The sequence below is a fragment of the Phyllopteryx taeniolatus genome, chromosome 14 (genome assembly GCF_024500385.1).
Source record: "Phyllopteryx taeniolatus isolate TA_2022b chromosome 14, UOR_Ptae_1.2, whole genome shotgun sequence".
Lineage (NCBI taxonomy): Eukaryota > Metazoa > Chordata > Actinopteri > Syngnathiformes > Syngnathidae > Phyllopteryx > Phyllopteryx taeniolatus.
This window is the reverse complement of record NC_084515.1, coordinates 21169928-21191521: the sequence shown is the minus strand read 5'-3', so window position 1 is coordinate 21191521 and position 21594 is coordinate 21169928. Positions and strand designations below refer to the sequence as shown.

At 41.1% G+C, this 21594-nt stretch overlaps 1 protein-coding gene across 9 annotated transcripts in view; it reads left to right on the top strand.

Annotated features, from left to right (window-relative positions):
* The window catches only part of astn1 (astrotactin 1), a 271109-nt gene that overhangs the window by 154178 nt on the left and 95337 nt on the right, over positions 1–21594 (top strand). For all 9 annotated transcript variants that reach the window (XM_061796834.1, XM_061796828.1, XM_061796831.1 and 6 more), the window contains exons 16-17: positions 809–913; positions 3984–4172. In XM_061796834.1, coding sequence (XP_061652818.1) covers positions 809–913; positions 3984–4172 — 294 coding nt within the window. The remainder of the gene's footprint in view (positions 1–808; positions 914–3983; positions 4173–21594) is intronic.

The following is a 21594-nucleotide window of genomic DNA, read 5'->3' as shown; positions in this document are numbered from 1 at the left end:
ACGCTTTCTAAAGAAAGCAGGAGGGGTCAGTCAGCTGATCCGTGATGTAAGCCACGGAGACCTGTCAGTCATTTGGCTGGAACTTGCGTTGCTTGAATCTAGATCGACCTGCATGGTCAATTTTAGAATTGCATTTTTTTCTGGTGTCCTAAAAATGTTGCAAATCCTCTCAAAGTAACTCAGTAAATACAACAAGTTGCAAGTACAACATGCACCATCCAACTACTTCATATTTAGTCTGTGCGTTAACCCAGCGCTGCACAATAGTTAAGGCCTCTCCAATACTTACTGTTATTAGTATTTTATTTTTTATTTTTTTTGCTAAAAGGGCAAATGGATAAGCATGTGAAGTGCACAGCCAATTTGAAATGTGCAAGTTGTGTAAAATGATGTTGAATTTCTAATTTTTTTCCAAGCGGGTGGCAACTTACACTATCATCTTATGCCGAAAACCCCTTTTCTGCCTATATCTAAATATTGACATTGCCTGTGTGTTTCATTTGACGGTGAGCTGCCGTTTATGCCTTGGTTTGATCTTAAATCAATGAATTTAAAATGCCTCTCTCTTCTGCCAATGAATCTACGTATATAGAAATTTCTCTCCAGTTCTTTAGGTAAAATAAGACTGATATATAAGGCTGTGATCTGGCACTGAGCTGTGGCATCCAGTGCATTGTGAAGATTTTGCGTTGACGTTTCTCTGCAAGGGTTTATAGTAGTAGAAGTAGTGAAGTGCACTCGCAATTCTTTATCTTATACTGAGGATGGCATCCATTATAATGCATGTGTTTATTCTATGTCATTGCAGGCATGGTGAACTACAGTGAAGTGTCTGGCTACCCCCTTGTGCAGCGTTGGAGTCTTCGCTCTGTGCAGTACCACGTCAAACTCAATCAGTGGGTCTTATCTCAAGGTAAACCGTTCACCTTTTGACAATAAATTATCTTTTGTTAAAAAAAAAAAGTACTTTTTTTATGCTGGAGGTTGTACTCTAGGCTGTCATTCTCTGAGGGAAAATTCAGCCCTGTTGACAATATTTGCCATTTGTTTGTCATGTTTGTCAACAAGGTTAGCCTCTCATCATAACAGTGGGTGATTTGTTACACTGGCAAACAAGTGTGTGTCACGGGCACATGAGAGCTGAAATATGAAGGAAAGACAGGATAAGAATCAGAATCATCTTTATTTGCTTAGTATATCCAAAATGCACAAGGAATTTGTCTCCGGTAGTTGGTGCCGCTCTAGTATGACAACAGACAGCCACTGTGACAAAGTATACTTTCAGGAATCAGGACATAAAAAACACAATATGGAGAGTCATTGAGCAATGAAAGGTTACCAGTAATGTGGTAATGCTGATACAGTGACAATTGTGCAAATGATACAGAGCCCTCAAGCAATTTAGAGACACAGAGAGATTTGAAGTGACTAATCGTGCAATAATCTGGTACAGTGACAATTATGCAAATGTTGCGGCTAGTTCTCTGGAAATGTCAGCAGTTCAAAGTGACTAGTAGTGCGATAATCTGGAACAGTGACAATTGTGCAACTGGTCCAGATTGTTGTCAAGCACATGAGTAGCCACTATTGGTCAACAACAGGTATGCAAATAGTGCGGAGTGACGAGACTGGTAGATGCTGCTTTAATGCATTTACAGTGGTAATGCTGTAGTTTATAGGTTGTGCCACTGGGGGCACATATACTCTATTTGTTCATCCAGAAGTCATTCTCTGCCCTTCTTCTCTGTTTCTGCCATTTCTCTCTTCTGCTCATCATATTTCAAAAGCCACTAGAGGGGTAACAATTTCAGCGGTCTTACATTTGAAAGTAAACGATCCATTGCTCATCCGCATAAAGCTCGCTGTCTCTCACTTCAGTGGATGCCTAATTTAATTTTAGAGGGGAAATAAGAGCAGAAGCCATGTGGGAGTTGTGTTATTAATACCAGATCTTTAGGAAATGATATTGATTAACCGTGGTTGCACTTTTGCCCATCAAGGCTCAGCACATAGCAATATTGATCTCTTGATCAATGTGTCACATTCAACATCCATCCATCCATTCATTCATCCATCGACACACCTACTGCATTTCCTCATTAGTGTTGCCGGTGGACTGGTCAGCAGCCATTATCGGGGCACATTTCAACAAACAACTATTCATACTCACTTTCACATCTATTGGCAATTTAGAAAATTCAGTGATCCTAACTGCATGTCTTGTCTCATGAATGTGGGAGTAAGCCGGAGTACGAGGAGAAAATCAACACAATCATAGGGAGAACGCACAGATTTGAATCCAGGACACCTCAACTGTGAGTCACACATGCCAACCACTACTTCATGGTGTGTGTGTGTGTGCAACTGGTTAGCACATCTGCCTCATACTTCTCTGTTCTCCCCGTGCCTGCGTGGGTTTTATCCGGGTACGCCGGTTTCCTCCCACATGGTAGGTTAATTGAAGACTCTAGAAAAAATGTCACACACCCGCGACCATAGTGAGGATAAGCGGTACAGAAAATCGATGGATATATATATATATATATATATATATATATATATATATATATATATATACCGGGATCTCGGTAGTTTCTTGCTGAGGTTCCGCCAACCGATCGTGGCTAGGAAAAGCACCGCCGGCTTGGTTGAGGTGGGCGCTTGCACACGTGGTGGCGCCTGGGGGCACCGAAGGACAACAGAAAAGGAAGGCTGCTGGCCGTGGCCACCCCGTGGCTGGTGAGATTAGAGGGCCAGGACAGCAGAGAAGCAGGACACAACAGAAAAAAACCGAGAGAGAAGAGGCGGGAGCCAAAGGTTAAATACCCAGGGGGCATATCTAAGGGACAGACAAGCTGGAGGAAGACCACACCCATCAGCTTGAATCTAGTCTACAATTCTGAAAAATCATATATTAATCTAAAACACTCCCAACTTTGTACTCTTACTCATAGATCAAGCATTTAGAATGATTGTTAAAACTGTAGTCTCGACAGATCAATTGCTTATTGTTCAATCACATTTCATGCTGTCTGTTTTCAAATCAAGACAAAAGAGTTCTCAAAATCTCACAGCTGCACCTGTAAAGTTGACCAACTGACACAGACATCAAGGCGTACATTTGGAACATTTCTGCAGAGTTTTTGAAATATTAAAACGGACATTTTATCTTCAGTTAAAGAAAACCCTGAATGCAAGTCCACATCGCAGTCAGTAACTCTCAAACGCCAGAAGTATGGAATATGTTAAAGGTCCCATATTTTGGCTATTTAGACCTCCATAGAGTGACTCTCTAACATGGATTTACTATAAAAGTATCAATTTCATTGAAAAAAACACCTTGATGTTGTCATACGAGTGTCCAGAAAAGGCCCCTCTGACAGCTACTTCTGTTTGACCCAGTTTTGTATCCGCTTTGTCCATATTTTGCCAAGACGGCCCCCTTTCCTCTGATTGGTTGCCTCTCTGTAGAAGACCCACTTGTGAGAGCACACGTGTTTATTATGTTGACAGTCCTGGCTCGGGAGCGGAAAGGGAAGGCCGAGATCTTCACTAGTGACGTAGATAAGCTCGAGAAATTTGAATGACCTGATTTCAGGCCTCTCGGCAGAAAAACGTTTGGAACTCAGCAATGAGTGGACGATTAAATTCATATTTCACATGTTTACTGAGGCACCATAAAGCCAATATTACATCCTAAATACTAGAAAAAGTTGGTTTGGCAAAATATGCCCCCTTCAAATTAAAAGAATGAAAACAATATATAAATGGTCATCTAACATCAAAAAATAAATGTGATACAGGGACACAAACAGATTCCTCTTCTACTTTGATATATTAAAATGAAAGAAAAAATATAAGGCTAATCTGGGTTAATTTAATATAATTTGCGTGTTAAAAAAACAATCTAAATGATTAACAATATGTTTATTGTATTTTTTTGTTTTCATTCAATCGATTTATCTTTCCCATTTTCTTCTTAGCCTTCAGCTCAGCCATCCATTCACTGGATGGAGCAACGGAGCGGGGCGACTTTGCATCAATCCTAAAGGAATTCGGAAACCACTATGCACAGGAGGCCATGTATGGGTTTCAAGAGTCCTGTACTATTTGGTACCCCAACAAACAGGTTCAGAGACAACTGTGGCTCGAGTACCAGGACATCAGCAAAGGTCGGTTTGAACACACATTTTGCTTTGTGGATTAAGACAGCTCTTTGTGTCATTTGTGAGCATTTATGATCGATCATCAAGGAACGCATAGTAAATACTCAGTCATTCAAGCAGTAGTGAATTTAAGGTTTGTGTTACAGTGTAGTTGAAAGTGTGTGTTAGCATGAATTGGATGAACCTACATAATGGTCAGTGCAACCATATATAATGTTTTATCCAAAAAGTCTACTCCGCATTACCGTATATAGTATAATCTTTCGTGCATTTTTGGGAACATGGATCCGGATGGCTTTAGATAGTGTGTTCCAGGTGGTGGGAGAAGCAATGGAGAAGGTCCTGTCCTCCCAGGATTTGTGTTTCGTCCAGATGGGAGGGGACAGGATTAGTGCATTAGTGGAGCACAGGGTGTCAGGTAGAGTGGGGCCAGGTTATGTAGGGCTTTGTAGGTCAGGTGGAGGATTTTGAAGTGGAGCCAGTGGAGCTTGTGGAAGGTAGGGATAAAGTGATTTCAGGTCCGAGTACGTGTGAATAGGCATGTGGGAGAGTTCTGGATGTATTGGCGTTTCTGTGGTTTTTGTAGGTAGACCCTAGGTGGAGACTGTTTGCAATTGTACAGACAGGATCTAATGAAGGCGTGGATGAGGGTTTAAATGTAGGTTTGCACATTGAAAGCTATAGCCTATTATTTAAAATGTGTTACAAGAGACTTTGAATAATGAATTACCATTGATCTAATTGTCTTATAAGAAATGGTGTACGTAATATTTCTAAGTACTAAATTCTGATAAAATGCTGCAAACATGCTTTGTTTGCAGCAGATTGTTGCGTCGCAGTCTCAGTCGTCATAGGCTGTTTCGTACTCCTTGGACACTGGGAGCTAGATCCATTCCACACATCCACCAGCCACATACAGATTTAATTTCTGATTATTAATCCGCGGCGGACTAATATGCGAGCGCATCGGCCTGAAGTTCCGCCTGTGCCCTCGGGACCTGCTTTGGATAAGTCACAGGAGCTGACGAGACCGGAAAAAACACTTCCGCCGCTTCTGCTATGAAGAAGTATCGGTACTTTGACTCCGTTTCAATGATCTAAATGTCGCTCGCTACTTTCATTTTTCAATTATTGCTTATTTATCATCTATTTCATGCGCGAGACTACGACTTCGACTTCCGCATTGGGCGCTTTTTGTGCCAATCAATTTGTAGCGCTAGTGACGTTTAAGTCAACTTCACCAATCAAACGATACTAGAAAGTCACATGACCTCACAAAAGGTCTTCCATTGAGCTTCCTGGGAATAGGTATTAACACTAGGTAAGCCAGCACTGCTGATTGTCGTGCCTATGTGTCGGCCATGTTGAGAAGGTCGTCGTTACCATGAAGGCAACGGCGCGCTACTTGTGTTTACATTTAGACTAACAAAAACGACAGGTTTCATGTATTTTTCTGGCACTGTCTGCCCAAATGTGGATATTTCAGCTCACTTATAATTTGAGAAAACATCGTGCAGTAAATTGCAGTAAGTTTTTTTTGTACTTTTGACTGTAATTTTTTTAAATTGATGTCCATGCTGTGGTTAAAAATAAAAGAAGTTACTCACTATTTACTCAGTACCTGAGTAATTATTTCACTGTGTACTTTTTACTCTTAAGTAAAGTCATTTTTTGGAGGGCTACTTCTTACTTTTACTTGAGTCACATTATTGTCAAATGACAGTACTCTTCCTTGAGTACAATGTTTGGCTACTCTACCCACCTACAATTATCTAATTAGTTTACGGATGTTAATGTTAAATGTATTAAGCGACGGAGCGATGTTAGGGATTATGTCACAACATAGAATGAACTAAGTTCCAATTCAGAAATGGCCAATAAAAACAGAAAAATCTTGGATTTAATATTTTTCTGGAGGATGCATTTGGGATTGTTTAAACTTTAAGTCTGGGCAGATCAATTGCTTATTGTTGTTGTTATTGATCACATTTCATGCTGTTTGGCTTCAAATCGAGACAAACAGTTTTCAAAATCTCACAGCTGGACTTGTAAATTGACACCATGACGCAGACATCAAGGCAGGCATACCTTTAGAATATTTCTGCAGTTTGTGAAATATCAAAACCAAAGTCAAACATGTTTCAGTCAAAAGTGGGGTATCTGTTTTGAGGAAAATTAATAGATTTCATTGGGCAGAGCTGAAATCAGTTATATTTCTTAATCCCCATCTGACATCTTGCAAACGTCCCGGCCTTTTGGAAGCAGTAATGAGGTCACAGGAGAGTTTGATGATCCACGTCCTCACCCTTTGCTCCAAATATGAGAACTGCCTGACTGCAGCCAGCCTCCTTTCGTATTCAGTGATGGACAGGCTGACCATTTCTTCCTTTTTAGCTTTGTAGGCTTTTATTTGGCTGGTAAATAAATATATATTATTAATATAGAAATAGTACTTTCTTTAAGTCACAGAAAACAGACGTCAGAGAAAAACTGCTCGTCTTTTCTGAAAACAGCTCTTTGTGATATTCATCTTTTTTTGTCATTGAAGTGCTCTGAAGCAGTGCATATCTGGGTTATATGATTTCAGGCTTCTCATTCCCATTTCAAAAAGTTGCATGAGCTGGTCGAGAACAAAACAGAAAAGCTCTTGTGAATTCCCATGAATACATGATGGCAGTGTGACCTAAAAGAACCACAACCTCAACAGAGAAAATAACTTTCATTCCAAATGTATAAAAAGGGACCAAGTAACTATGAAGCTTTATGTAGTAAGGCATGTTTTGTTATTTTTCTCTCTTATTATGTGTAGTTGTAGTTCCTGTTTTTATTGTATATAGTAGTTGCTTGTCAATGCCTACACTCCCCCTAAAGGTTGCAGTGACCTGACTGTGGTAGTTTCTTGACATACACAATATGCTAAACAGATGGAAAGGATGTGGATGTTTTGCAGTTGGTTTGAATATAAGAAAACTTGAATGATCGGGAAAAACACATTTTATTTTGAATGGGATTCAAATTAAACTATAAGGCATCTCAGAATCAGTGTCTTGCTCAAGGACACCACAGCCGTGAGTCCGGGGGTCTTGCACCTAGGTCGCCCACGAAGATCGTAACCATTGGGCCACGGCTCAATGGTTTTTTCCTTGGCTTTTTGCTTACCTGTTTGCTTACCAGCAGGGAATTGTTCTACACGCGTATTTAACAGTTTACCATTTACACTCTGATTTAACCACTGTTGCATTGTTTGATTAAAATGTGTTGAAGAGAGGTGTTATATTTATTTGAATTACAAAAAATGTTGTTGTGTTTAACTTTGAGGAAGATGGTCACTCATTTGTTATGTTGCTTTATTCCTTGACATTCCTTGGCTTTTTCAAGTGGTAAAGCTGCCCATTTCCATTCTTGCTGGCAAAAAGCCCCCAGGGCCTGTAAATTCTTTGGTTGTCTTACATGAACTTTGATATCTCCAAAAAGTGACTCACTGCTTTTGAGGTCAAGAGACTGTGAGTTGTTTTTCCTTCGCAAAATTAAAAACATGGAAGGTTAAATTCCCACCACCATTTCCCAAACCCAACCAACGGCACATTTTAAAAGTTGACCTTTTGGAACATTTTAAATATGAGGTTTAAATTATATTATAGTCAAACAAAGGGAAGGTGCGTGCGTGTGTATGTGCAGTCTTGAAAGACCAAATGCAGTCAGCAATCAAAAGATTTCTTACACAATGAGAATTTGTTTGTGAACCAATCTAAAAACAACACTGGATTTTGATTAGATACCTCTAGCAAGAATGTTGTCCCCCACAATTGGAACATCAAAGACATTTGAAAATATTTTGTATACAGTATTGACACATACTTTGACAGAGAACACTTTTGAGACATGAAGACATTGAGAAAAACAGTCACTGAGCAATAAAGGGTGATAGCTATCATACCTATGATTGACAGGTGATCAGTCCAGACTTTAACCTACCTCACATCCTTAATCACCTGGGATAGGCTCCAGATTCCGAATGACCTTGAACAAGATGAGCAATATGGAAAAGGGATAGATGGATGGATGAATTTGTCACCATCTCTGTCTGCATCATCGTGACTTTCTGTCTCGAAAGAAATGCTCTGACCTCGTTTTCCAATCTCTGCTGCACCAAGTCGCTTGTCAGCTATTTACCAACCTCCAACACATAGGTGCGTGCGAATATGTAGGTGCGATTACACTGCTGGCAGCCATGAAAAAAAAGGTGTCTTATTTATGTTCTTACATGATGTAATTTTGACAAAGAAGGAGTTCGCTTCAGGAGTTCGTAAGCGTTGAGGTGAAGGCAATGAGGAAGAGCAATAAAGACAAACATCACCGACACAAATCTCGCATACCTAAGATTAGCAGCAACTGTCCTGTTTGCTTACCAGCAGGGAATTGTTTTGCACACGTATTTAACAGTTTACCATTTACACTCTGATTTAACCACTGTTGCATTGTTTGACTAAAATGTGTTGAAAAGAGGTGTTATATTTATTTGAATTACAAAAAATGTTGTTGTGTTTAACTTTGACAATGATAGTCACTCATTTGTTATGTTGCTTTATTCCTTGACACTTTAAACTATGTTTTTAAAAACGTTTTCAAAGTAATTCAGACAATGCTCTACTTCAGCAATATCACATAACAGGTAGGACATGCTTCAATGATGTCATTTAAAACTTATAAGTGTCTCTGTAGATAAGTATATTGTTTAACCTTATTTTCTGTGAGAGAAGTGAAGCATGTGCAATAGCATTTGATGCTATTGCACAGATAAAATATATGATAGAACAGACAAACAGAAAATGAGCCGCTTCTCCTCACTCGGGTCGCGGGCGTGCTGGAGCCTATCCCAGCTATCATCGGGCAGTAGGCGGGGTACACCCGCAACTGGTTGCCAGCCAATCGCAGGGCACATACAAACAAACAACCATTCACACCTACGGGCAATTTAGAGATTTCAATGAACCTACCATGCATGTTTTTGGGATGTGGAAGGAAACCGGAGTGCCCGGAGAAAACCCACGCAGGCACGAGGAGAACACAGGCGAGGCCAGGGATTGAACCCCGATCCTCAGAACTGTAAGACAGACAGACGCTCTAACCAGTCGTCCACCGTGCCGCAAGTAAAAAAAAACAGACAAAATTTTAATTTGGGAGAAAAAAAAATTGGGGGGGAGGGGTCAGCGATTACTCGACGAAATATCTCCAGGATAATCAGTTCGAAAAAGATTCAATAGTTACAGCCCTACTTAGTATGTAAGAGTAATACATGAATCTGATGCAAAATGGGAAAAATTGCATGACAGTTTCCGCTTTCACAATGTTGACAAGCTACTGGGACACCATCTTACTGAAAAATAACCTCTGTCGTTAAAAGTGTTCTAATATAGGGTTGTGTAGTTGGTACGTTCAATAGTTTTGTGCAAGTACCTTTCGAGGTTGAAATGGCATCAAAGGTTTTTACTTTTCAAAGACGAGGAGATTGCTCCTCCCGCCAACACTGCTGTGTGCCGCGCACTATGTTCAGTAATTCGATTCGGTTTGGAGTTTTCACACGTTTCCCAGTGACCCGGAACTCCAAAGGAGATGAAAGTTGACATTCGACGAGACAGTTTCACCATCACAGAGTCTGTGGCGGTCAAAGGTGCGTCTCCATCGCTGCTTAGCTCCGGGCCAAGCCAGCCACTACGTCATGAAGCTCCCGTCACGGTGATTGAGAAACTCTCGAGCCGTTAGCAGATTGATCCTGCAAGTAGACTATGCTTGTCATTATTAATATGATTTTATTATTCTTTTTAAATATTTGTTTTAACCCCAGTTTTATTTTATTTTCACTAAACAATGTAATAAAGGCATTCTATTCTATTCTATTTCTATTTTTTATTTGCATTTTTTATTAAAATGAAAAAAACAAAAACAAAAACAATAGCACTAAAACCATGGAACCTCCAAAGTCAAATTTGGTGACTTTGGCAGAATATTTTTTCCCAAAACTTTTAACTTAAAGTCAGCTCGATAGACTCAATTTAAGTAGCAGAAATCATTGCGGTGAAGCAGATGAGATTTAGGATTAATGCTTGTGCTGCATAACAGAAGGTGGCCAATGCTTGGTAATACCAAAACGGAACAATGCTATGTAGGAAAGCTTGAAAGAAAATAAAAAAGAGAGAAAATACTGCATTAGAATATTTTTTTTTTTTTAGAATTAAATGCGTTGCTTTTTGTACAGAATCCGACCAAAATATGCTTCTGATAAACAATTCATGAAAGAAAGCCTGACGAAAGTAACATGGCTCTTCCCCCCCCCCCCCCCCCCCCCCCCCTTTTACCGCATAATCATTCAGGTAATTGGCGAACTCATTACACAGTTTCCTAGTTTATTTAAAATAGTGAGTATTGTCTATATACTGTCCTAGAGATAGTTTTCTAGTTCTGAGAAGTGGAAAGAACAGAGTTGAGAAAAAAGAGTTGAGAAAATCTGTCAAGTCAGCTGGGACGTCTTAGTGATAAATCCATCGGAGTCTCAATTGTCTTCACAAATGTCTGAAATGATGAGCAACATTGCCAGCTTTGCAATCTGTCGGTTCCATTTCTCTCTGCAGTCAAGTCACATTACGGAGCTGTGTGTGTTTTGATGTTGAGGCATTGTCATTCATTCTGCATTGTAACAATGATCGCACATAATGTATGCCATTTTCTATGTCGAGAATTAAGCAGTCAACACGGTAATTTGTTTGGCACCACTTGTCTATGCAGAATAGATTGCTGCTCGTTCTTGTTCACAGCGATACAATGCCACTGAATGCAGCTCATAAAGATACAATATGTGAATTAGCACTGCACTTGCTTTGATCCATAAGGTTTTCTTTTGTTCTGATAGTCCACTTGAGGATAATATTGTGGGACTGATTGTGTACCTGATTCATCCTTATGTATTCCATGTTAGGGGGTGGTGAAAACAGTTCCTATTCACGGGATCTTGTTGTGAGGACCTCGGCACACATTTTTATGACTCAGTTAATAGTTCTAAGTCAAGTAACATTGCGTTTCTAAACTTTTAAAATGAAAGTCTTTTAAGGGGCTAATCTCTTGTGTTGGCTTACTGCACATTGCTCTAGCAATGTGACAATCATGACTGCTACTACATCATCATCATCATCATCATTTAAAGCAGGGAATTTTTCTACACGCGTAGATATGTCCATTGTTTCAGATGTAATAGACTGTATTGTCTGACTGTATTTTTAATTCAAATAAAATGTATTTTTAAAATTAAAGTATGAAAAGCCTGAAGATAACATTATAAAAAAAGAACTTGTCCTAAATTGTAAATATTTTAGGAAATCTGCAAGTATGTATGTTGTTTAAAAAGAGGGTGAAAACCCTATTTAGATGGGTGTGGGTACAGCATGCTAAAAGGTGTGTACTATTTGTAGAATATGACCTGCTGTTCAACACATTCTTATTGTCCTTTTAAACCCCACTTAGGGCCTGATTTACTAAGATCCCTAATAGCAGGCACTTTAAATTGCATGTTCACTCTAACAGGATGCTGTTGGGTCGCTGTGATATGTCCCAAATGCATGGTAATTGGTTGTATCGGCCCATCCTGCGCATTATTGTGTTTAAAACTTGGGACAGCAGACTCGGAAAACTGCTCTGAGAGACGCCAGCAGCAATTGTGACTGTGCACTGAAATGACCCAAACAAACAGTTAAACAAAATGTTTTGGCGGGTGATATGGCATGACTCCTTCCTGTGACTGGCTACAAGCCCTTTCAGGGGCGTCAAACTCTTTTTAGTTCGCAAGCCACATTCATCCCAATTTGATCTCAAGTGGGCCACTACAGGTACAGTATGTGCCAAAAACTTTGAAAATTTAGGGAAAGTCCATTTATTTCAATAATTTGTTTCAAAACGTTAATCTTGTATGTTACAGTATATTAGGTCACCACAGAGCACAGAGCCTAGAACTGAATGTGGGGACTTTCATTGTTGGGACTATGACAGGAAAATCTCGGGAGTTGGTTGACATGATGATTAGGAGAAAGGTTGATATATTGTGTGTCCAGGAGAGCAGGTGGAAAGGCAGTAAGGCTAGAAGTTTAGGGGCAGGGTTTAAATTATTTTACCATGGTGTAGCTGGGAAGATAAATGGAGTCGGGGTTATTTTAAAAGAAGAGTTGGCTAAGAATGTCTTGGAGGTGAAAAGAGTATCAGATCGAGTGATGAGGCTTAAACTTGAAATGGAGGGTGTTATGTATAATGTGATTAGTGGCTATGCCCCACAGGTAGGATGTGACCTAGAGGTGAAAGCGAAATTCTGGAAGGAGCTAGACGAAGTAGTTCTGAGCATCCCAGACAGAGAGAGAGTCGTGATTGGTGCAGATTGTAATGGACATGTTGGTGAAGGAAATAGGGGTGATGAAGAAGTGATGGCTAAGTACGGCTTCCAGGAAAGGATCTTGGAGGGACAGATGGTGGATGACTTTGCAAAAAGGATGCAAATGGCTGTAGTGAACACTTTTATCCAGAAGAGGCAGGAACATAGGGTGACCTACAAGAGCGGAGGTAGAAGCACGCAGGTGGATTACCTCTTGTGCAGACGATGTCATCTGAAGGAGGTTACCGACTGTAAGGTAGTGGTAGAGGAGAGTGTGGCTAGACAGCATAGGATGGTGGTGTGTAAGATGACTATGGTGGTGGGGAGGAAGATTAGGAAGACAAAGGCAGAGCAGAGAACCATGTGGTGGAAGCTGAGACAGGACGAGTGTTGTGCAGCTTTTCGGGAAGAGGTGAGACAGGAGCTTCCAGAAGACTGGACCGCGGCAGCCAAGGTGATCAGAGAGGCAGGCAGGAGAGTACTTCTGGAAGGAAAGGAGAAAAGGAGGAACCTCACAGTACAGGAAATCATACAAGGAAAAAGGTTAGCTAAGAAGAAGTGGGACACAGAGAAGACCGAGGAGAGGCGAAAGGAATACATTGAGATGCGACATAGGGCAAAGGTAGAGGTGGCAAAGGCCAAACAAGAGGCATATGATGACATGTATGCCTGGTTGGACACTAAAGAAGGAGAAAAGGATCTATACAGGTTGGCCATACAGATGGATAGAGATGGGAAGGATGTGCAGCAGGTTAGAGTGATTAAGGATAGAGATGGAAATATCTTGACTGGTGCCAGTAGTGTGCTAGATAGATAGAAAGAATACTTGGAGGAGTTGATGAATGAGGAAAATTAAAAAGAAGGGAGAGCATAAGAGCCAAGTGTGGTGGACCAGGAAGTGGCAATGATTAGTAAGGGGGAAGTTTAAAAGGCATTAAAGAGAATGAAAAATGGAAAGGCAGTCGGTCCTGATGACATTCCTGTGGAGGTATGGAAGCGTCTAGGAGAGGTGGCTGTGGAGTTTTTGACCAGCTTGTTCAATAGGATTCTAGCGCGTGAGAAGATGCCTGAGGAATGGAGGAAAAGTGTGCTGGTGCCACTTTATAAGAACAAAGGTGATGTGCAGAGCGGTGGGAACTATAGAAGAATAAAGTTGATGAGCCACACAATCAGAATCATCTTTATTTGCCAAGTATGTCCAAAAAACACACAAGGAATTTGTCTCCGGTAATTGGAGCCGCTCTAGTACGACAACAGACAGTCAATTGACAGACTCAATTGACTGGAATCCCCATGGACCGTGATGTTCGCAGATGACATTGTGATCTGCAGTGTGACATTGTGATCTGCAGTGAAAGCAGGGAGCAGGTGGAGGAACAGTTAGAAAGATGGAGGCATGCACTGGAAAGCAGAGGAATGAAGATTAGCCAAAGTAAGAGAATATACGTGCATGAATGAGAGGGGTGGAGGGGGAAGAGTGAGGCTACAGGGAGAAGAGATAGCAAGGGTGGAGGACTTTAAATACTTGTCAAACTTCCAGGGCAATGGTGGGTGTGGTCAGGAAGTGAAGAAACGGGTCAAAGCAGGTTGGAACGGCTGGAGGAAGGTGTCAGGTGTGTTATGTGACAGAAGAGTCTCTGCTAGGATGAAGGTCAAAGTTTATAAAACAGTGGTGAGGCCAGCCATGATGTACGGATTAGAGACAGTGGCACTGAAGAGACAACAGGAAGCACAGCTGGAGGTGGCGGAAATGAAGATGTTGAGGTTCGCTCTCGGAGTGACAAGGTTGGATAAAATTAGAAATGAGCTCATCAGAGGGACAGCCAAGGTTAGATGTTTTGGAGACAAAGTTAGAGAGAGCAGACTTGGATGGTTTGGACACGTCCAGAGGAGAAATAGTGAGTATATTGGTAGAAGGATGATGAGGATGGAGCTGCCTGGCAAGAGAGCGAGAGGAAGACCAAAGAGAAGGTTGATGGATGTCGTGAGGGAAGACATGAGGGCAGTTGGTGTTCGAGAGGAGGATGCAGGAGATAGGCTTACGTGGAAAAGGATGACGCGCTGTGGCGACCCCTAACGGGACAAGCCCAAAGGAGAAGAAGATGTGTGATTGAAACTGTGATGGCTGTCAACCCCGTCACCGAAAACAGAATTGTGGCAAACAAAATGCTCCTCCGTACAGGGAAGCTGTCTCAAAAACTTAGACAGTGTTGTTGTTCAAACTAAGTTGTCACTTTTTTTTTTTTTTCCTGTAAGTGCAATCTCTCCAGAGACCATCTGCTCACACTTCAAGCGAAAGCAGAAAATAATTATCTTTAAACAATTAGTTTTTTTTTCTTGAACTTTCACACAATTTAAAACTAATCTTTGAAAAATGTATAGAAACTACACTTCATTAAAAGTATTTTTACAAAAAAAAAAGTCTCGAACAACCTTTATCCTAATATGATTTAACCAGAGGGTTCCTAAAGCTCCTGGGTAATAGTCAGTCAGTGAATTAAAGAGACATCTTGTGTACCTGTACTACATTTTACCTCCTGTGTTAACTAGTGTGATTAATTGCCTCCCCAAACCACAGTGTCTACTTTGGAATGTGATCGCAGCAACAGAGTACATGATTAAACAAATACTAGAAGAGGATGGAATGTACGCGAACATTGGGAATAAACTGAGTAAAATTACACGTTTTTTAAAAATTATTATTACTGTGGTGTGCATTGTGAGCTTAAAAGATTTTCACACAATTTATCCAGCCCCCTCCTTGAGCCGTCACCCTGTCGTGGTGGAGGGGTTTGTGTGTCCCAATGATCCTAGGAGCTAAGTTGACAAACAGGTCCTAGGTGAGGGAAGACATATTCTTAATCAGTTCATTAATCATTCACGAGTTGGACCGAGATTCATTTTTTCCACCCCTCAATCTAAATCTTATCATGACCTGTTAAAAAAAGAGTTTGTAGGATATAAATATGGTATGATGCTCATTGGCGCAACACAGGGAGCCGGGCAGGTCTGACAACCGCTGACAGTAAATCCAAGTTAATCTTAAAAATGATAACCAACCAGGGGCATCAAAAGAGTCAACTAAAACATGAACATTCATTTAAATATGAACCTAAAATAACCTAAGAAGCTAACAACAACAAAAACGACCCAAATACAATGGCAATACTGTCGTCAGAAAAACAAACAACCCATGCAGGTCTGGGAAATTAGGCCATTAAATTATCCTTTTTATCTAATTTGGCTTATTGCTGAGCTCTTATCCTTGTATTCCGTATTTCCATCCCATCAATTGTTCCCGCTAACCTTCTTCCTCCATCTCCGTACATTTGCATATTCTGCTCACATTGATCCTACTGAGCCCGCAGAGTTGTCTGTGAGCTCCCACAGAGCTCTTCCTCACCTGATGCTTTTGAATCCTCCAAGGCTTGAATCTCCGACTCCTCTCTTCTTCAACCTGCATCATCCTCTCACTTGCTCCCCCTTCTCTGCTTCCATCTGCATATCCCAGGTGTGTTGACGTAACGGATCACTATATTCTTCGTCACCACGTATAAATGTATATCCATCCATCCATTTTCTGAGCTGCTTCTCCTCACTAGGGTCGCGGGCGTGCTGGAGCCTATCCCAGCTGTCATCGGGCAGGAGGCGGGGTACACCCTGAACAGGTTGCCAGCCAATCGCAGGGCACATCGAAACAAACAACCATTCGCACTCACAGTCATGCCTACGGGCAATTTAGAGTCTCCAATTAATGCATGTTTTTGGGATGTGGGAGGAAACCGGAGTGCCCGGAGAAAACCCACGCAGGCACGGGGAGAACATGCAAACTCCACACAGGCGGGGACGGGGATTGAACCCCGCACCTCAGAACTGTGAGGCTGACGCTCTAACCAGTCGGCCACCGTGCCGCTGTATAAATGTATATCTTCCCAAAAAGCACACATCTTGCAACTGCTTCCTTTCTTCCGTCCCTTGGGCTTTTCTAATCTCCTTGCCCTCTATCTCTGCTTTACACATTCTTCCCTCCTTGGTTATTTCCTTCCTTACTTCATTCCTCTCCTCTTGTACCCGCCCTCCATATGTTGCCATTTCCCATGTGGGCATATACCAGGGCCTTTTGGAGTCCGGTTGAAACAATCAGCTGTTTCGCAGTACCCGTTCACGATGTGAAGGAAAACTATCCTGCACAACACAGATTCCTTACCTCAAGGCATTGCATCGCCATCCTCTCAAAGTGCTCACTTTATTCATTCCATCTAAACTCCATTGGAAGCCGTGCTCTAACCACTATGCGCTCAGCATCCACCCACCCGAGTACATCCACAAGCGATTACATTTGTAATGCTGTGAATGGAAAGAAGGTGTGTGAGAAAGGTGCAGGATTATATCCTTCACCTATACGGGGATGCAGGTTCATACTGGTTTAATACATGTGTCAGGAAAAGTGGGGAATAGACAAAATAATTGGTGTGGAAGAAAAAGAACCCAAGATAAAGATAAAGGTGCGGAAAATTTGGAGGTAAAGGAAAAGACAGTGGCAAATACTAATCATATGGAATAACGAACGTTGAGGGTACATTAAAGCGAAACAAATAATTGCGTGAGTGAAGAAATAAAGAGGAAAAGTGAAAAGAAAAGAGAGACATTTTGAGGAGAAAGGACGACACAGGAAACCGGGAGGGGTGTCTGTACAAGAAAAAGAATCATTTGAAGTTGAGAGAAATGGAAATTATGAATGGAAAGATGTAGAGAAGAGAGAAACAAATGAGAGAAAAGAGATGAAACATTGCATGGGGAAAAGAAATGTCCAGTTAAAAGTTGCGAATAGCGGGGTTTAAAGGAGGGAGCTGAGGGCTGCGAAACCATAAGTAGGCCAGGAGAAATTTCTGCAAAATTGATTAGCATTAAAACAGACCTTGTAGGCAAGAAGAGCACTGTTTATCAGAACATGCCCTCCATTGGCTGGCACATTGACACACCCAAAGGCAGTGAAAGAGATGGGAGAGACATACATCCAGAACAGTGAAATAGAGATGCAATAGGGACAAATAGAGGACGACTAAGAGAATGTGACTGACACAGAGCTTCGTTAACACATCCAGCGGCTGTTCTGTGTTCTCTCACACTGCTCAGTGAAAAGAGAGCGGCTTTTGCTCACTCCCTCTCACGGCACTCTTCATGCATGTGTGTCTGCCTTTTCCCAGAAATAGTTTGTTGTATTATCTCTCATCAGCATCCCTGGGATGTGTCGTTGCATTAATAAGCAACACACCACGAGATGGTTTCATCCAGAGCAGAGCAGTATACAAACCAGTTCCCCCGTTTTGCACAATCTCTGGCGCTTTTAATTTATATCGCAATTGTCACTGTTGCATGAAAATCCTTTTTGACTCTTTAACATAAATTACAGTGTCATGTTGTCCTGCATTTCCAGTTAAAGGTACATGGCCCAACAACCAATGAATATTTCGCAACACCATGCCTATCACAAGAATCTCCATTCACTGCCAGAACTGTCATTCAACACAAGTATTGCCGTTAATGTGTTTTAGGCTATGTTCACACTGCAGGTCAATTCGGATTTTTTTGCCCAGTGTGACATGGATCAGATTCTTTAATGTCAATGTGAACAATGCAATTCAGAGTTTTTTCAATCCGACCCAGACCTCTTTCATACGTGGATATAAATCGGATATGTATCCGATGCGAGTGCAGCATGGAGGCTCACGGGGCGCGCATCCGACCTGTACGTCATCAAAAGGTGACAAACGTCACAATTGTTGGACAAAACAGACATGACAAAAGCAAACGGCAGATGAAGGAGCAGAAAACAGTCAGTGGCAAAAGAAAATGCTTTAGAACTGATAAATAGTAATGACGAGACCTTGCGCACGCGCAACGTGACGACGTGTTTTGCGCACGTGCATTTGACGTCACGGACGCTTTTCATCCTTAACGGAAGCCGCATTTGTTGTTGTAATGTAAACAGCTCGGATTTAACAAAAAAAAAAATCTGAATTGGGCATCATGCGTCTGCCTCACAGTTCTGAGGACCGGGGTTCAAACCCCGGCCCCGCCTGTGTGGAGTTTGCATGTTCTCCCCGTGCCTGCGTGGCTTTTCTCCGGGCACTCCGCTTTCCTCCCACATCCCAAAAACATGCGTCCGAGGTTGATTGACAACTCTAAATTGCCCGTAGGTGTGAATGTGTGTGCAAATGGTTGTTTGTTTATGTGTGCCCTGTGATTGGCTGGCGACCAGTTCAGGGTGTACCCCGCCTCAGAAAATGGATGGATGGATGAATGGATGGGTACCCTGCAGTGTGAACGTACCCTTAATGAACTCCCAATGTTTTCAGTTAACCTGGTTTGTACAGGTCAGAATCAGGTGGATTACGATGACTTTCACCAATTTCAAATGAAAAAATGTAAACGCATTGCTTTGAGAACAGCGCACATAAAATTACAAACAGGGAAGTACGATAACGATCAGACTGATAATTATCGGCCCGATAAAAAAAATAAAAATAATAAAATAATAATAATAATCACGTCACACTGATCGGTCTGATATCGAAAAACTGGAACGATAACAACAGCCGCTTCATGAAGCGGGGCATTGTTCGGCAGTGCCTACTGCTGCTACATTGACTCGTCACAGTCATGGATATTTTGAGCAAAATCTTTGCCTAAGACCCTAAAAATAGTCAAGATCCACAATAAATGAGCATATGACTGTCAGCAGTTGTTGACGCTCGTGACCGTTTACGTCCTTCGGAGCGCAGCTCTCAGCAAGACCCAGCAGCCTACGAAGCAGCGGGACTCGCTTAACAGCTCCAAGCCGACAGAGGCGGGAGCGGGGGTGGTTTGGACGCATGCAGAAGAACGGTCGTCATGGTGGGCTGACAGCTAAGGTAAAAGCTAGCCGTTCCTATGCATCCTCCTTTCCAACTTCTGTCACTGGACAATAAATTCAATCATCTCCAAATGGAGTTAACATAAAAACACACAACGGCCCTCGTTTGTTCGGCGGGGCCAGTACGAGTGCGCATCCACTAATGACGCGCATCTTGCACCAACACTCCGCCCCGCCATAGCACTCTTCGCCCGGCCACAAATTCAAATGTCTTTAAATAAACATTCACATGAATGATTGTCTGTCCTTATATTGTTTAAAATTTTTAAAAAAAACATGAATATTTGAACCTGTGTTATTCAAGTTGGAGAAGAAAAAAAAATAAATGTTGCGTTATCAACGCGCACAATACTATTGATCGTTTCCACAATAATCTCATCTCAATCTCGTATGTGTGTATAGTGACAATAAAAAGGCATTCCTTTGTGTTGTATACATATTATATATGATAATAAATGATGCAATATTTTAGTATAATACTATTTTAATTAAAATGGTAATTGAATATGAATAAAAGACATTATATTATACACCCAGTTTAATATAAAATAAAATGAAACTCCCACTCCGGCTCCCCATCAGTTTTGGGGCCTTTGGCCTGGAAATCGTTGAAGACCCGTGATTTGAACCATTCAAAAATATATTTTGCTTATCCGTATCTGTTTGGAGCGGCAGCACATAATTGGTTATTGGTATCGGTGGCACAAAAAAAAAAAAAACAGTTATTGTGCATCCCTAATTACAAACACTCTTCCTCTTCTCTACAAGACAGTCGAGGTTACACGCAATATATAAAATAGATGGATTTTAAACTGATAATGCATGTCCATTGATGAGATCTCAGTTTCCTGGAGGCTTGTTTTGAAATTAAAAAAATAATAATAACCCAGATTCATATCCCTGTCTCTAAACACTCCTTGTCGTGAAAATCATTCTGTATTCATACGCTACATATCACCATTATAAATATTTAATAGAAAAAGAGAACACTGCACAGCTGGCAAGGAAGGCTGTAAGATACCAGCATGAGTAGCTGTTCAATGCAGTTTAAAAGTTTTACTTCCCGGAATATGACTGTTGAATTAAATTATTTTTATTTGATTTTTGCTTGAATCAGGCTGTGTTACTTTATACACAGCACAGTTCACACAAAACCTCATGTTTGCGCGGAATTGAAATTCAAAATATTAAATCTGTGCCTCATATTAAATTACTGTAAATGCTTTCTGGACACTTCACCCAAAGTCCAAAAGCGTGAAAATGTACACACTTTACCAAATTGTTTGGTACCCTTCCATTAAAGAAAGAAAAAGCCTTCATGGTCACCAAACTTATTTGAACCTGACAAGACTCGAATTTGCCAAAATGTATATTGACAAAGCTTTAAAAAGTTTACTTTTGTCCTTGGGGCAGATGAGCCGAAACTGGAGCTTTTTTGGCAAGTCACTTCAAAGAAAAAAACAGGGTACTGCAGGCTGTGGAACATGGAGGAGGCTTGCTTCTATGGTGGGGCTGCTTTGCTCCATTTGGCACAGGATTTATTGCATCTGTGAAGAGTACATTGAAATGAAAGATTAGGAAGTCAAAATGTGCTGCCCATTGTTAGAAAGCTTAGTCTCAAGTCCCAGGTCCAGGGGTCTGGGTAATAAAAGTGGCCTCGAGGTTTCCTTTTTCCCCAAATCGGGTTTTGAGTTTTTTCTTGCCCAATTGGGGGGTGTCGATTAGGGAATGTTGTCAATCTTTTGACAACTGCGGGCCTGTGAAGCCCTTTGAGACTCTTTTGTGATTAAGGGCTATACAAATAAACTTAACTTAGCCTTTTAGGAAATACAGTATGATCTAAATCAGGGGTGTCAAAGTCATTTTAGTTATCCCCCTGCCTTGTAAATATAGAATACAGGCAGATTGACAGAGTGAAACTAAAAAAAATTAAAAAAAAAAAATGAAACAAAGGTAATGTATTGGCTACAGTATGTCTACCAAAGACATACAGTACATATCCACAGTAAGTGTAAAATAGAAACTTAAATTAGCTGCTTATTTAGTAGTTACCCAGTAGGTTGCCATAAAAAGGTGAAAACACAAACAATGAATCGATATGA